The sequence below is a fragment of the Calonectris borealis genome, chromosome Z (assembly GCF_964195595.1).
Source record: "Calonectris borealis chromosome Z, bCalBor7.hap1.2, whole genome shotgun sequence".
Lineage (NCBI taxonomy): Eukaryota > Metazoa > Chordata > Aves > Procellariiformes > Procellariidae > Calonectris > Calonectris borealis.
Genome location: NC_134352.1, coordinates 68,231,723 through 68,248,930, shown reverse-complemented (window position 1 = coordinate 68,248,930; position 17,208 = coordinate 68,231,723). Strand labels below are relative to the sequence as shown.

General features: G+C 36.8%; 1 protein-coding gene across 8 annotated transcripts in view; it reads right to left on the bottom strand.

Moving 5' to 3' along the window:
- Positions 1–315: 315 nt before the first annotated feature.
- The window catches only part of ARL15 (ARF like GTPase 15), a 225,568-nt gene continuing 208,675 nt past the window's right edge, over positions 316–17,208 (bottom strand). For all 8 annotated transcript variants that reach the window (XM_075137595.1, XM_075137600.1, XM_075137601.1 and 5 more), the window contains one exon: positions 316–5,805. In XM_075137595.1, coding sequence (XP_074993696.1) covers positions 5,653–5,805 — 153 coding nt within the window. In that variant the 3' untranslated portion in view covers positions 316–5,652. The remainder of the gene's footprint in view (positions 5,806–17,208) is intronic.

Genomic DNA, 17,208 nt, shown 5'->3' with positions numbered 1-17,208 from the left:
TTTACTTAATACATGCAAATACTTTCCAGTGCACACTGAAATGCAATAAATTATAGTTACATGGCATAGTAATAAAAATGAACGAGAGCATTTCACTTTTTCAAGGTGACAGGTAAAAAAGAAATGCTGTGATTGCTGGTTTTATTTTTTGTCAGTTTTAGCTCACAATCTAATAGTGAGAATTGAGAAAATTAATTGTGAATGGCTTTCCTTATATTGCACACAAGCATAGTAAGTACAATTCATGCCTCTTACTTATTAGCATTTGGGCGGGTTCTCAAATATATGTATAGATTTTTCATGTGTGAGGAAATGTTTCTGTGCTTAGAAATTAACTATACAACAGCTTTTCATTACAAATATGGTCTTTACCAAAACCAGGCTATTTTCAGGCAATAAGTCCTTCTATTCCCATAATAGTAGTATGGCTGGGCATGGATTATGTCATTCCTCCTCTTCACACGCTCAATTCTTAATTTTCTGTAATCATCTCAAACCAGCACAGGACCTTTAGCTAAACACTTCTGTTGGGTTTACTGTAAAACTGACAACCAGATGATTAAAATATCTCTCTTCTGTTCTCCCCACCTCATTGCCACAGATAACTGGAGCTGCACAGACTACTGTTAGCACCAATATTCACAACTGAATATCTGCCTTTTCTAGACAGTTTCAGTCTAAAAAATTAAAGCATATTTAAGACATCATAAATGGAAGTGCTGAACATGCTTGATGCACATACACTCCACAAACAACGCTGTCTTGAATATACTCCACCCAAACCCCCCAGAATACCAGATACTACATTTTCCTACGAAAACTGGTGAATGAACAAGCAATATATACAGCATACTTTGACTTCTCTACATACAGCTGTGATAAAAGCTAAAATACATTATAAGAAGCTAGCATTAAGCATAAATGTCTCAGAACTAGTTAAATTAACCTGATCTTCAGTCCAACCCACACAATGAAGTTAGTCAGTTCACCCTGGAGGGCTGAGAATTGAGAAGGGTAATGATCTTTTTCAGTCTCTTCACCTAACAGAATTCAGCAGCCCTACTTGATTTCAGGGGTCCTTTTCAACTGCAGATACTGAAAAAGGTATGGTTTTTGTTTTCACGTAGGATATCCTCATGTTAACCTAGGCCCTGGATGACTAACCCTACAGCTGACACAAACAGATGTTTTTATTTGTTTGAACTATTAGGTCAAAGGGCTAATGAGCTAATGAAAATTCTTTCAAGAGCTATCAAATGAGGCATGATTAGCAGATTTTCAGTTCCTATTTATATGAAACAAAAGAATTAAAAAAATATTCCAAGTTTACAGATCTTTCATGTCCATCCTAGTCTTGATAAGAGGCAGATTTAAAAATAATAAAATGAAAAAAGCATACCTCAGGAGCTGAATCAGCAACTCCAGGCTGGCTCAGCAGTGCTGTACTTCCATCAGCTGCTACAACTTCCATTGTAAGAGTCTCTTCCACTCAGTGTTTGAAAGGATAACATTGAGTTGTCTCAGCAAGCTTTTATTTTTCCCATAGTATTCGCCTTTGCTTAACTTTTGTAGCTTTTTTTTGGCATATATACTTTGCCATGTCACTTTATTTAAAAATAATTTCTAGTCATATAAACATGTCCCTCAGTTTAACATTATGAAATAATTGTATAAAGATTATTCCAATCTCTGTTCCACCAATAAACCTGCAATATCTTTCAAATACATTTCCAGAGTAACATCATCTTGCTGTGGAAATAAATCATCCAGTTTTTGGAAGTTTCTATTTTTTATATATATGTGTGTAAATGTGTAACTATGTATAATTTAGTCATGATTATACAGTAATATTTGTTTTCATCTAGGAGTAAATAATTTATCTTGAACATTCCAAATCAAGGTAGTACGCCATACTCCCGAACTGGTTACTACTCAAGAAATCCAAACTTAGCAACTCAACTCTATACAGTGTTTATTTTCTTTTTTTTTCTTTTTTTTTTGATAGTGGAAATCATGTATAAATCACAAACAGTACAAGTTCCTCATGTCAGCAGTTGTCCACTTGAATGGGTCAACTTCTGTGTATAGACACTGTATTTTTAGTATAAAGTCAAGATAATATGGCAGTTAACTAATACTTTTGACTACAGTAAAGATACAAACTTCTGTAATATAAATTAATTGCCATTACAAAAAGGCAACTGTATTAACTAATACGGTACAAAAATCTGCAACTTCTATAAATATAATGATATGCAAGAAGTTAAATGAAATAATACATCACAGATTTTTGTATAGCACATTTCAAGAGGCAAGCTAAGATACACATGGAGCATTATACAGCAAGAAATATCAAAACCCACTAAGATTTAACTTCTTTTCCATACAAATGCTAGAAGTACAGGACACAACATGGAAGCAGATTACCAGCTCAGAGCAGGCAGACAAAGAGGTCTTATTGACAAGTTGTAAAGCATTAGGCAGCAGACAGAAGCTTGTCAAAACCAGCTGTTGTTGGATACTGATTGATAATGTTTTCATTCTGACGGCTGAGACACTGCAGACAGCCACAGGTCTGAGAAGAAGCCCAATGTGGGCACATACACATACACACACATACACACACAAAGTAATTTAACAGATGGCTAAAGAACATTAAAGCACAGTATCTTTTTTAAAAAGACAGTGTTCACTCTTTAATGAACGTGCATGGAAAATAGAGCCTAGTGCCCAGTTTATTCCACCTAAATGATGAACACATATGAAAAGATTTAGGGAAAAAAAAAAAAGAAACAATTGAGATTGGTCATCTGAATAAAAACTGCGCAGTTCTTACATATTCTACCACAGCCAGAGCATTCAACAACACTTTAGACAACGAAGTGTGACATGAGCTGCTATGAATATTTTTAATTCCTCCATAAAAAGGTGAATGTGTTTATAGACATTAAAAAGGTACACATCCATTAAGTCCATCCACAACACAAAACCACAGAAGAACTACATTCAAAGTAAAGTTAAGCGTTGGTCTTAGCCTTAAGCAGTTATGAGGTATTGTTTCAACCTGTGGTGAGGAATGATCACTGTGTTAGCAAGAAAAAGCATATTCAAAATCATTCTGAAAAAAAAATCACTGCTCCTGTGCAGTTGGCACTTTCCTAAAGAAAAAGCATTAAGCATCAAAAGGTCCTAGTCTACGTGGCTACTGGCATATGCCAAAGCCATATTCTCATCGACTACTTGGGCCTTTTGCAAGTTTGTCATGTAGCACCTTCCAACAGTGCATAGTTGGAAAATCACGACCAAAATGTAACTCAGAAACTCTGAAGTTTTTGGACCAGACTCACTGATGGTACAATTAAGTACAGTTTTAAGAATGCAATACAGTTGGGCTTATTTTCATTTGCTGTACCTTTTGATCCATAACTTTAATATGGGAAAGAAGGGGAAAAACAGTAAAAAGATTTTCTCTCTCATCTTCTATCTAATACTCAATGAAAAAGCAGTAAAAGCTCTGAATCCCTCTTTCTGCTTTCCCAAACTGCCTGCTTTCTCTGGGAAATAATTCTCTCACTCCTCCTCACCGCTTCTTACTTGTCATCTTCCCTAAACAGGACAGAAACCTGGGGACCTTGTGGAAATCTGGGGACTCTGTAGCCTCTAAGCTCACGTCAGCTAAGAGAGAGTTTGGAAATTAGATCCAGCTCCTCTTTAAATCCAGGGAAAGGAGCATCCTTAACACACACAAGAGAAACTGCTGGGCAGCTGGGTCCCACCTAAACTGTGCAGAGAGAACTAAACCAACATAGGCCTCCTCTCTGTGTTTTAAAATTAACAATTCCAGTTCTTGGGTATTTCCAAGAGCATTAGGAGTGAGGCAATTGACCTGGCAGGAAAGAGAAGAAACACAAAGCAAGAAGAAATGCCCTTCAGGCTTTCTGCCTATTCTACCACAAAATTAAACATGGAGCTTACCAGTTTTCCCAGCTTCTTTCTGATAATAGGAAGCAAGCTGAAACAGTGATCATCAGGCCATGCATTTGGGCAGAAATAATTCTAAGGGAGCAGTGCAAGAAATCCGTGGAAATTGAAAAGTACACAAAAAAACTATTAAAAACATTTTGTTTAACGAAGAGTATAATTGCAAGTAATAGAGAAATGGCTTTTATAAGCCTTTAAAAGCCGACCCTTGCTATTTTCTTATTCCCAAATAAACTAGTAAGAAACTACAATAAACTTCAAACTTAAAAAATAAGTGGAAAGATATATGCTTAAAGCCCTGAAAAAAGGAGTTACGAGTTTCAAAACACAAGCAAAATCGATGAGGAGGAACCACTGACACATCACTACAGTTTGTGTTTGCAGACGCTCATGCACGAGGGTAGCTGAATGCACAAGGCACAACATTCAAGGTGTGCACCAGGCCAGTGACTGATCTGCACATACCCTGTTGTGACTGACTTAATGGTGAACCAGTGGCCTCGCATGTTTCTTTAATGGACAAAATCAGCTTATAAGGTTTTAAAAAATCAACAAAAGGCAGCCAAAAAACTGCAAACCTACAATGGGGAAAACTTGGAAAGAGGAAATATGCACTGTGTGACTGGAACCAAATGGGATTTTTCCAAATGTATTACAAATGTTGTTTCCAGTGAATACTTTTTTGTCTTCTAAGTAACATTTAGCCCAGACGAAGTTTGAAAGAACAAGTTATAATCCCTTGAAAAGAGAAGCTTATAGTACAAACGCTGGAAGGCCCTTAATTATGGTATAGATGGTTTGGCAATGTTATGATAACAGTAGTATTCTGTGAATGAGTGATAAAGGAAGCAATCCTTATTTAAAATCTGTCACACTTCTAACTAGTAATAAAGCCTGCACAGCTGAATTAACAGACATTTGCTTTGCTTCTCTTACGGAAAACTACTTTCAATGAAAATTATTACTTTATCCAACTTTTGTATATTGTCTAAAAATATAGTTACTTAGACCACCTGTTTATGTCACCTATTTTTCCCAAATACTGCTATCCGCACATACCTGTTCGCTATTTTACCTTTCAGGAAACTTCAGCAAAATAACGGTTCTGCCTTTGACAAGGTTATACTGTGACTTTAGAAGAGGAATCAACTAACTTGTCCACTGTGTTTTCACTTAGTAAAACTTCAGGACTAACCTTTTGCATTAACATGAAACTGCTTGCCTGTAAGGTATCCTATTAAGGTTCTCAGTGGCTGTGCTTTCCATACTGCAGGGTCAGTAAACAAGCTAATACAAATTAGTCTCACAAATCCTTCAGACATTAGTTATTTTTTAAAAACCAAGGTAGGAGGTAGAATTCCTCCTTTGCAGACTATGTTATTTTTGTGCGTGTAAAATTTCCTATCAAGGATGATCGCAACACAAGAAAGAAACATGCAGTGTGCAGAAATAGTGGTAAACAAAGAGGAACTCTCTATTTCAGTAGTGTAGACAACTGGAAATAGTTGTGTACCTGATTCACAGAATATTTATTTTAACAAAAGGACATTCTGCACTAACTGTGTATGAACAACATATCACAGCACAGTCTTGATACCACACCATAATTAAGCTGTGAGCAGAACATGCAGGTACAGTGATGCCTGGAGAACCACTCTTCTCTCCTGCGTTTCACATTCTTGAAGGTTCGAAGTCTCTCTCTTCTAGCAAGCTTATTAGAAGGGAGAAGCTGTCTTTTACTGCCTCCATATCATCCAAGGAGCAGGGTTTAAGAATCCAGCGCTTTCCACGTGCAAGTGGCTCGAGTTCAAAATATTTTTTAATCTGTTAAGGAAAAAAAAAAAAGAGATCAGTGTATTAATATTATAATGACAACTCTCTGTCTCTCATCTAAAAAACCAAACCAAAACAAATCATCAAAAAAACCCATGTAAAAAGATCAGGATACTCATTTTTAGAATCTTACCCACAGCTGTTCTTATAATACAGGTTATATGACGTGACCTGAAAGTGTTTTCTTTAGGGGTGAGTGATCTGCTTGGAAGTTACCATTCTACCCATACATTTAACAGCATGGGAGGTCTGGGGAAGAATTATACGGACTTAAGGCAAAGAGCAAAGCACACGAAACAAGTGTTCAAAAACACAGCCAAAATAGCAAAACTTAACTAAGAAATTTTAGGTTATGTTTGTATTTTAATGTTAAAGCTGTATGTTTCATCATACTCTCATTAGTAAACACTTAAGATGCAGAATTTGTTACCGGACTACTCTAACTACAAATGAACTGTCAAAAATGCACAAATCCTAAACATTCCAGTCAAAGGTGAGCTATAGCAGAGGCTTTCTTAATGACCTTGAGAACACCGAAAAATAAAAATTTTCCCAAAATCAGTAAGTTTTTTCTAAAATTAAACATAGAAGACTAGCATACAAATGTGATTAGGATAATAATAAGTATGTGTAAGACATTCTACAATCATCTTAGTTCAAAATCCAGCACGTCCCAGCAGAATTCAGCTGCTTATTAACAATACCTAATAATGCCTATAAAGGAAACCTTTTAATTAAACTAATTCCATTTTTACTTCTGCAGCAACTGTGCAGCAAGGAGGCATAAGAATATGATGTAATATAGAATTCCAAGTTTTAAGGTGATTATAAGCCTTGACCAAATAACTGAGGAAGATGCAGTTTCTTGGAAAGACCAATCATTACTGACGCTAATTACACCAACTGTCAAGGCAGAAACACAGACCCACAGAAAGACTGAGAAAGAAAAGATTTTCATTTAGAAGTATACTCCAATCACCTTTCAAAATAGCAGGTACAATATCAAAACATATTTTTGATGCCTCTTAGGAGAAGACAGTAGTCTGCAGGTTATTTTGGTCCACAGATTACTGTTTTCATAAAAATTTTAGTCTTTGATAGTATTTGATCCAATACCATTTGATTAAAATGTCTGCTCATGTTTGACTTGTCAAAATAGATATTTAGTTTTTACATCCAACATTATATCCATCAGTTCTTGCTATTGTCAACATACCAACAGAAATATTTAGTCCTGACTTAGTTTGCACATTCTTGTTCCTTATAATTATTGCCAAATATTCTTAATTTTCTTTTATCACAGACTGTGCCACACCACAAATATGCACAACAACAGGAACAGTTACCCGTATTGTGGTAGGCAGTAGAGGCCCCAGACAGGCAACTGGAGCCACACTATATAAGGCTCCATGTGCAGGGGGAATAAAAAAAGAAAGAAAGAAAAAAAAAGGCTTCCAAAGCCCAAACAAGCTGCAACATCTCTTGCAGCTCTTATAGTGTCTATACAACAGTTTTGTTTATCTAGTAATGTATTCTAATAGAAGAAACCAACTGTAGTTGTATCAACTCACATAAATCAGAATTCAACTGTGACAAGGTGGCAGGAAGGGTTTCTTATTTTTTAGAAAGAAATTTCGAGCAGGGTGTTTAGTAACAAATATCAGAAAAAAAATGGTGGTTTTGAGATGGAAACTTCTGCTTCCCCAACTAAGATACAGGTGAAATCTTTCAAAATCTATTTCCAACAAAGCAGAATAGTATCAATAACAATGTGCAAACATTTGAAAATGAAGCGTGGTACATGACATTCGCTTCCCCTCAAACAAATTTCAGAAAACATACAAGTTGAAATAAACAGGACTTCAACAACCAGTATTTTAATATCAGCATACCTAGTTTTTAGCATTGCTATCTCTGTGCCATATTAGTATCTGATATGTTAGCATGGTTGTATGTGATCAGAACCTAAATACTAATCTCTATAAGGGATATATTGCAATGTTTCCAGCAGCTGAAGTGACACCAAATTGAATTTACCCCCATTAATATACTGAATTAATGGCACCAATCATAGCACTGGAGAAGCAGGGTAAGGAAGCTCTCTCGCCTGTTTCAGCAACAGCCTCCTTGACTGCTAAATAAGGGGAGGAAGTAAAAGCTGCACAGAGCATAACAAAGCAAGGTGTCAGCGCAGCTAGCTGACAGAGCAGCCTGCTGGTGTTAAGCTGACAAATATGGCTGAGTAATTTGAGATGTTTCAGATCCACAACCCAGAGGATGTCCACCACACCCCCTCTACTGGAAGACTATTGCCATCAGCCCCTTGAGCTCACTGAAGTCTGTCCGCAATCTTATTTACATAGCCTCTTGAATTAAGGTTATACCATACGAAGAAATTATTAGGAAAAGGTCATTACATTGTAAGGAGAGTTCTTGAGTTTAAGAGCATTAAATATCTAGAAACACATACATGAGGAAATGATGGCAGTAAGCAGACTAGCACTGAGTCTTGTGCGTTTGTGGGCAAATATGACATTGCTTACCACGGTAGCCTCTAGCCAAGAAAAACACAATGACGTTAAGCTATATTTCAGTAACTGCAGATGCCAAGATAGAATTTCTATTCCAGCAGTAAAACAGCGTCCACTGATTTAATGAAATAAATTTTGCAGATAAATTATTTATTTGGATGCCCAACGTTGATTAAAATTTATTTTTTCCTATTTCTAGGTGTGTAATTAAAATGTAACAAAATCAGCAATGTACTGTCATCATTTTCCACACCTAAGGAACAGTTCAGCGTATCTGCATTAATAGGTCCTAGATGAATGCTGAAATTAAAGTGATCGTTAAGCAGAGGCTTTTGAAATGGGTATTTTTAATAACGGCATAAAAGCACAACTGCCTATATGCACATAAGTAACAGCGATTTTGTTCATGCCTACAGAGAAAAAAAGATTTGCTAGATGACTTGCCTCTAATTCAAATATAGAAAAATAACACTAATTGGCTTACAAATAACAAATAACTAAACCAGAGGTAGCACAGAAGTGATTTTCCACAACCCAAGGAACACTCTGTGGTATGTTACTATATTTCCTCATTTAAACTTCACACCACAATGCAGTTTGCTAAAGCCCAGAGCTTTGCAAGCGGGCTCTACTATTTTGAAATTTCCAGAAAGACGTTTGCAGACAAAAGACAAAAATATTTCCCAATTTACTATAACTTCTCCCCCCTTTAACTCAGAAGATGTCATTCAGTTCTAAAAACAAGTAAGTTTTTTTAGACTTAAAAAGGAACCCTTTTTTACATGCAAGAGATGAAACAGGTACATGAAAATAGACCAACACAATCAGATGTCCAACACTGTTTATACAGTTGAGTTTTCCACTGGAATGCTCTCAGCTCTCCATCCGCTTTCATTTCTCTAGTTGCTTTCTGTCCTGACGACCATCATTCACACTCGTTCCCTACCAGATTTCCTAAGAGGATGCACACTAATCACCAAAATATCCAAAGAAAGCTGAAATTCTCTGAATACTCACTCACCTAGGTAGTTCTTGCATAATCAGATAATCAGCAGTAACTATTTTACAGCTCCCTTCAGTCGCACTAGCACAAAAGGGTGAGTTCCTAAGAGAAGCTCTTTTGCCTTCCCCTCTCGCATAAATGGTGAAAAGCTTTCTGCCTGTTCATGGATGCCGAAGCAAAATATAAAGACTCAAACAGGCTTCAGGTGTCTGACACATTGACATGCATTTACATACTGGCTTTGCATTTTTAAGTGTTTACTTTGGGATTGTTAAATTTTTAAGATATAACCTTAGAAGAAAATACAATCAATTAAATCCACGTAATTTTAAGACGACTTTACTACTATTTTACAGGATCTCACTGTATGTCTTGACTCCATATGGGGGCCTTGTTTTATAGAGAAGCTGACATTGTATTTATGCCACATTCTGAAGTCAATAAAATCTAACAATACACATTTGCAATTATTCCCACTCCTCCCATACTCCACCTTCTAAGTCCTATTCTACTAGCACAATACACGAAGCATATGGTTATCAAATGTTGCTTGACCTACGTGCTAGAAAAGTCAAGACACAATAAAAGGATTGGTGCCCAGAACCTCAGCTGGTGTAAATTAGCATAGCAGAGTGGAACTGATATTACTAAATTGATATACGTAAGCTGAGTAACCAGGCCCTGCAGAAAGCTTTTATATGTTCCATTACTGAACCTCATCTAGCCGGTTCACAACACACATGAACATAAGACATATAGGAAAACTTAGATACTGTAAAATATGAATACAGAGTCTTTCTATCTATTATTCAACATGAAAAGAAGCTGATTGAAAGTATTATTTTTCATTTGAATTTTAATACGAAATTTCACCAACACGAGAAGGCTTCCAATCCACTCTGATTAATCTGTTGTAAGCAAGTACAAAATTCAGGTAGTCACTTACATTACCAGGCTGTATTTGGAGAATTTAATGGATAAAATATTTTTTCATCCATTGCTGTTTTACTGAACAATTCTACTGGGGAAAAAAAATTGTAACAACACATGTATATTATATCTAATCAAAGGCTACACATTCACCTCATTATCCCCACTAGTCAAAATTTTTCAAAGACTTTTACAGGATTAAGCAAGTAGTACTGCAAGAGGGTGACTGGTGGAGGCATGAAACTAAAATTACCTAATTTGCTGAATCCATGTATTAACCACAAGAAATAGTTCATTCATCTATCCCAAATCTGCATGGACAAGAAATGCAGACAAATAATGGGAGATTGGGGTTCCCATATTCACATTGTGAAAGTTTCATTGAGCTGTGATGCCGAGATCACCTTTTCAGACATCATAAAAATCTGCCTTTTGGAGCAACTGTTTAGAAGATTGCAGAGAGGCAATTTTGATTGCTGAGCCCATGAACAACAGAAGAGTTGCCTATAACAGTGACCAAAGCATGCACAAATTCAGTATCTTTGGAGAAAAGAAAAAGTCAAAAGTCTATCACATAGCATTAAGTTTTAAAAAGGGAAACTACATAAAATGAGTAACTTAAAGAAAATTAACTGTCCAGCTAAAAAGGTAAAATGCTTGCAGGTGGCATAGAAAAAAATACCATAATTAGAGGCTCAGAGTATATTTATACTGCTACAGAAGACTTTAAAAGAAACAAAAAAAGCTTTCAACAGTTGCAATAAGGAAAAGGATGGTATTAGAGGTAAAAGAAGTCGTGTTTAAAAAAAGAAAACAGAAAACAAAAGAAAGGAAATTCTAGCAAATTAAATAGAAACCACAAATGTTGACCTACTAACCATAGAGTGGAACCCATTGCTTAAATCACCACTGATGCTAGAAAGTAAACTGAAATCCACTCTAGTTTATGTTAGTGTGCTGGACTGCAAACTGCACAGCCTCTTGAGCTCTACACATGCTTTTCTGCTGGTCCTGTTCCAAGTATAGTGATTTGTAAGAATGGGTGGAATGGATCGGTAGCCACTTCATCTTAAATCAACTAGCTCAATCCACTGTTGTACCGGAGTTAATACTTTCATGCTTTTCCCTAAAAATCTGCTGGAAACCTCTCTCTCTGACACCCCACTTGGCTAAAAAGGACCTCTTGTCTGACCAGAACAGCTGCTCTAACGTGCAAAACTGTCAGCAGAAATTTCATAGCATTTATTCTTCCTACGGAGACACTTCATCTCCTCCTGAAAAGATACTTCACGTGTGCCTGCTTATATGCTTCTTCGTAACAGTGATCTCATCCATGTCTAGAGGGATCCTTGTAACGCACCTATGTCTCATAAGCACTCCTCCTAAAACACCTATACCTCATATTTATTGACTCCATATAGAATACCTCTTACGTAACAGGGAGAGGAATGAACGTGCCTCAGCTGATGGGAAGGGATGGTGATACGCTGTGGTCTGGAGCAACCTATGCACAGGGCTATTCCCAGGAATGACAGCTGAGGTTAACAACACTAGCAGCCATAGAAGTGCTCTTAAATTCTAGTTCTTTGAAGCTAAATATTTCTCTGCCGGCTGACTTTTATGTGCCACTGAATCCAAAGCCTGTATCTGCAATGTTAAAAATTTGCAGTGAAACAGTTAACTACATATTATGATAATCAGAATTATGTAACTGAGCTGCTTTTTTTTGGCTTTTAAAATATGACCTGCTGAAGTAAAACCAAAAGAAAACCCAAGACTGTCTTCTTCAGCATTTCTGAGTGATGGCAGGGTAAGCAATTTCTCGAGATAAGATTTCAAAACCATCAGGAGCCTTTTTGTACAACTCCTCATTGGTAGTGATGAATGCTTTAAAAATTAGTATTTCTAGTTTGTACAGCTTTCCAATCTTTTTTTTTTTTAATTTTGCTTTTTACAAAAGATTACCTGAAACACTTCCAACTGAGCTTTGTACTTAGCTTTATAATAGACCTGGCAGATATTTTTGGCTCATAAGTCTTTACAAGGAGCAATACACTTATACACATATTCCACAAAATAATTTACATAGTGCTTTGTGGAACAGATGCACTTTTCCATCCTTCTTGTTTCCAATAGCCACAAGACACTACGCTTTTCACATTGCAAGTGATTGCTGAAAGAAATGTATTTTAAAGAAGATACCTAACTGTTCTGAATGAAGAAACAGGATGCTTGGCAAATCAGCATAGACACGCTGTTCCAAACAGAGAGCACACAGTACTGGCAAATGCAAGTGTGAGACAAGAAAAAGGGGAGTGAGCTAGAGAGCTGGAAGGTGAATACAGAGGGGTGTTTACTGTAAAATATGTAATACTGCATCATTGCATCAGGATGGAGAGAGTGGAAGATTTTAAAATGGGTAAGTATTCTTTTAATACAGTCATGTATATAATGGGTCTGGGACAAATAAGACAGATGAGAGTGAGGACAGAAAACTGCTGAGGGTGCAAAATACTACTGAGATTTGCATGTATGTGGATGAAAGCAAAGATAGGCTTTGAGGTGCTACTAGCATCTATCAGCTCTTTCACACAAGTCTTTACCATACAACAACATACTATGGCGTATTAGATTTCTTTGGTTACATTCTATTAATTTGTTCAAAAGAAATAGTAAGAATCGGGAAACTGCCAAAACCATACACCTATACTTTGCTTTCCATGTCTCATACACCCAGCATATTCTGTTTATAGAAGCATGGGCTTTTCCTACAACTGGAAGACATAGAGATAACATGAGAACAGCAGCAGCATATCTATATAGAAAAAAAACAGACTTCCAGATGAAGAATCATACAACCAGTGCTGGGCTGGAAAAACAAGACAAGGCTCACAGTATCCAACCCCAGAGTGAGCAAAACAGCATCCCTTCTTGAGTGACAAGTGAAACAACGAGAACAGGGAAGGAGGCATTGTACAAAAATGCATGCAATGAAAGCACAGTAAAATAATTTCCTTTAATATTTACAGCTTTAATTCTTTAATTTATTCCAAAGAATTAATCAGAAGTTGAAGTCAGGCACCAGATTTAACACAAGACCTACAAGTCTACACTTACAAGACTACAACTAACCCTTTAAGTTACTACTCCTATTCCTTTCTCTCTTACCCACTGTGTTTTCTGAAGTACTTTGGGTTGCAACAGCTACATACTTATAGTTAAAGTGTTAGAATACAAAATCCTAAAGAGTAATGCTGAAAATTAGCCCGGGTTAAAGTCAGATATTTGTAGGACATCTAAAAATCATATTTTTCCCCCCCACATACTACAGAGACATAAAAATGACAATTTACTGCATATAAGGACAATTTTCTATGTAAGTGTATTCTTAGCGTATCCAAATATCTTAAGATATTCCAAAAATAACTGATTGAATTTAAGATCAATTTAAACTTAAGATAATTTGTTTAAATTACTATTACTGCCCTAATCTGTTAAAAAAAATTAAAATGGAGCATATCCAAAGTTAATTTTACAAGAAACCTATTAAAAGCTTTTACTATACCACCACTCATCTCCCGTCTACTTTCTCTCACTCAGCTTTGGTTTTTTGTTACATCTTCAGTTAAATAACTTAAGGAATACAAATAACTAGTAGAAACTCAACACTCAAGGCCTTTAAGCAGATATCTTTCAGAGCCTTGCAGAGTTTTTGTAGCTTTTTTTTTAAAAATAGACTGCAGATATTCATGGTTTACTTCAGAATATAATACTAACAACAGAGTACGCTGATTTCAGCAGCAAAATATGTCAGCTTTAACTACAGATTGTGGTTTCAATTAGTAACAAAACCTGAGACACAGGTACACAAGTGTTGAGTTTTTACCCCCCCCCCCCCCGCAAAAAAGTTTACCTGTGATGCTGAATGTCAAAATAACCTTTAGAATAATGAGAAGTCCAAAGACCAATCCTTATTATGACATCCCTTCTGTAAATGGCATGTTTTCTGTTCAGATAACAGTTAAACAGTATTTTCTGGAGAGGTGCATATGTGATGATTCATCTGTGTTTGCCTGAACAGGTATATAAATCTAGCACTTGAATAAATAACATCTGTATACTATGCCCACCTCTGCAAAGCACCAAAACACTGTATGGACATGTATTCTTGTATCAATAGCAATGTATTCTTGTATCGACAGCAATGAACAGGATTTCTAAGGGCTTTGTGGTTGGTTCCCCACATTTACACTGCTGAAACCATTCCAAGCCAACAGCCAGTACGAACACAAAAGAAAAGCCATTTATTCAGCAGTAGCTGCAGTTCTACAAGATGCGTGCTCTCATGCACAGGAGATTAGACAGCAGTCGTGCCTATTTCTCTTGTTCCTTACCAGGTATGGAGCAGAGTGTATACATGTAGGATGGTTTCAACCTCCCTTCAGGTCCTTTGCTGATGGGAGTATTATTAGTTATGCGGAGTCCACACAGAGGCAATGGAAGCCCAGAACTAACTGCAATCAACCATTTCTGATTCGAAAACAGGAACTGTGAAATAAATCCATTTTGGAAAAAGTTAACATACAATATTTCCAAAGCAAAAAGTGCTCCCAGAGACGCTGCCATCGCCAGCTTCAGTTCCTGGCTGCCAGAACGCCATGGGATCTGTGACCCCTCAGTTCCTCCAGCGCCAGGGACTTCTGCGGGAGCTGTTTCTGAGGATTTCCTCCTTGTCCTATGGTTAAAGGAGGTAAATCTGTGCTTTGGGTTTCCTAGGTCCAGGCCTCTGGAAGCACCGATGCTTCCAAACTCACAGCAAGCCACCGCTTTAAACTAGTATTCCAAGCAGCTCCAGACTCATCTCCATTTCCTGATATTTAATAACTCTCCACCTAGAAATATGGCAGAAATCCTTCATGCTCTGTGACTAGGGCCTTCCAGATTCCTTCACAAAGTACAAGGATACCAAGAGGAAAATTACACAGCTCAGATCAGACACAGTCCTGTACACAGGAGTGTAGACATCACCCATGTGCAAAACCAATTTGCCACTAGCTCTAAAATGATAAGAAATGCATAAACAACCATAGATAGGGAAAAAAGGGAGCACTTTACACTGAGAGAGGATGTTTTAAGCCAGGTAACTGAACTATTTCCAGTATTGGGAAGCAGTATCAGTGAACTAATGCAGAGCAATGATACTGGAAGAGCCAGAGATGACCAGAAGGATTTTGAGAAGATAGGAGAATACAATGAGGGGCTGAAGAAAGGTATGGTTCTTTTGCCTCTTCAACTTAAAGGTAATAGGCTAGAATCTCTCTTTTTCCAAGCTCCAGCGTTATTGCTTCCACTACCGTAGGTTGCAGCAGGGAGTTCTACCTGTCTGAGAAGTCTTTTAGTAAAAAGGTCCCATGGGAAGGGACAAGCAAAAGAGCAATGAATATTCTTCACTTACTGCATCAAGATACCACTTGCCCTACATTATCCCGACCTACACTTCAAGGAAAAAGATGAAATAATAGGCAGTACATCAAGAGTTGCATATACATAAAAGAAGAAAGATCCACTGATATCTCAGGCAGGATATCAACCTTTACATAAAAAAAACCCATACCCAAAGAAACCACACTCCTCTCCAAAGAATGCCCAAATTCTAGGGCAGACAGACAGCATCTATAAAATTTATGGCCTTTGAAGGAGGGCTACTGATAATAATATTAAAGATGCTTAAAACAGGATCTGTAATAAAGCTATTGTTACTTTGATTAAGTGAATTAAGGCTTGCCTTTGTACACCTACGACTGTGGAATGCTTTTACAGTGTCACTGAAAAGTCAGATTATTTCCCGAAGGCAGGAAGAGTATGTCCTGGTGATGCCCCAATTCTCATGATTGTATTAATGAAAAACAAAAGCAGGTATTTGTCAAGTGATTCCAGCAGAAAGGGAAACCCAGCTTCTGCAAGCTGACGGGCAGCTCCTTCCCTCTACCTTTGAACTCTGTTTTACCAACAGGTCCTAGCATTACACCTGGGGTAAGCTTCTCACTGAAATGGAAATTGTATATAGCAAACATATAGTTGACATTAATTTTTTAAGAGGATGAGAAGATTAATATCAGTTGACTAAAATCCCTTAATGCCACAGATTTTTCTAAGCACTCTCCACTCACCTTACAGAGTAACCTACCTATTCAAAATTGTGGTCTAATGAAGGTATAAGCACTTCTTTAAATTTTGGGGTTCTGCTGCTCAACGAGTCTTAATTCTGCACATTTGCAATTACTAACTGAGTTTTCTTTACACTAGAAATGACACCATATGGTAAGTTTGCTGATCACTAGTGACAAGCTAAAAGCTTATAATGTATATCACTAGCTTTTTGAGAACATACTCAAAATTTGCACCATTTTACCACTTCTTGATAATGAACTATTACATATGACTACAGCTAAAAAGACCTTAACTAAGTACTCCATACCAGGCCAGGAAAGGTTCTGTAGATTGAAGTTAATGAGTTTAAGTTCCAAACTCACATATAAGAAACAACCAATTATCCCGTCTGAAACACAGGCTTGTAAAACTCTCAGTTACTTGTAAAACGGTCTGCTACACACGAGTAAGATGTTGTTTAAATGACTTGTTTGACTAGACGCATTCACCATGAAATTGATTCTTTTAAAGCATTATTTTTAAACTTGATACAAGTTAACAGTGTAAACCGAAAATGGGAAAAAAATCTGGCATTATAAAGTGCAGGTTTCAGTATGAGTTTAGTATTTTATAAGGTTGAGGGTTACTTGAATGAGAAACTCATCAAGAACAAATAGTCATTTCTAGGGCAGTAATTGAAAGGTTTAATACGATTAATCTATTCTGCCATTTGTATGCCAAGATGTATGGTATAGAATCTAGTGTTATTCCACCACAGCT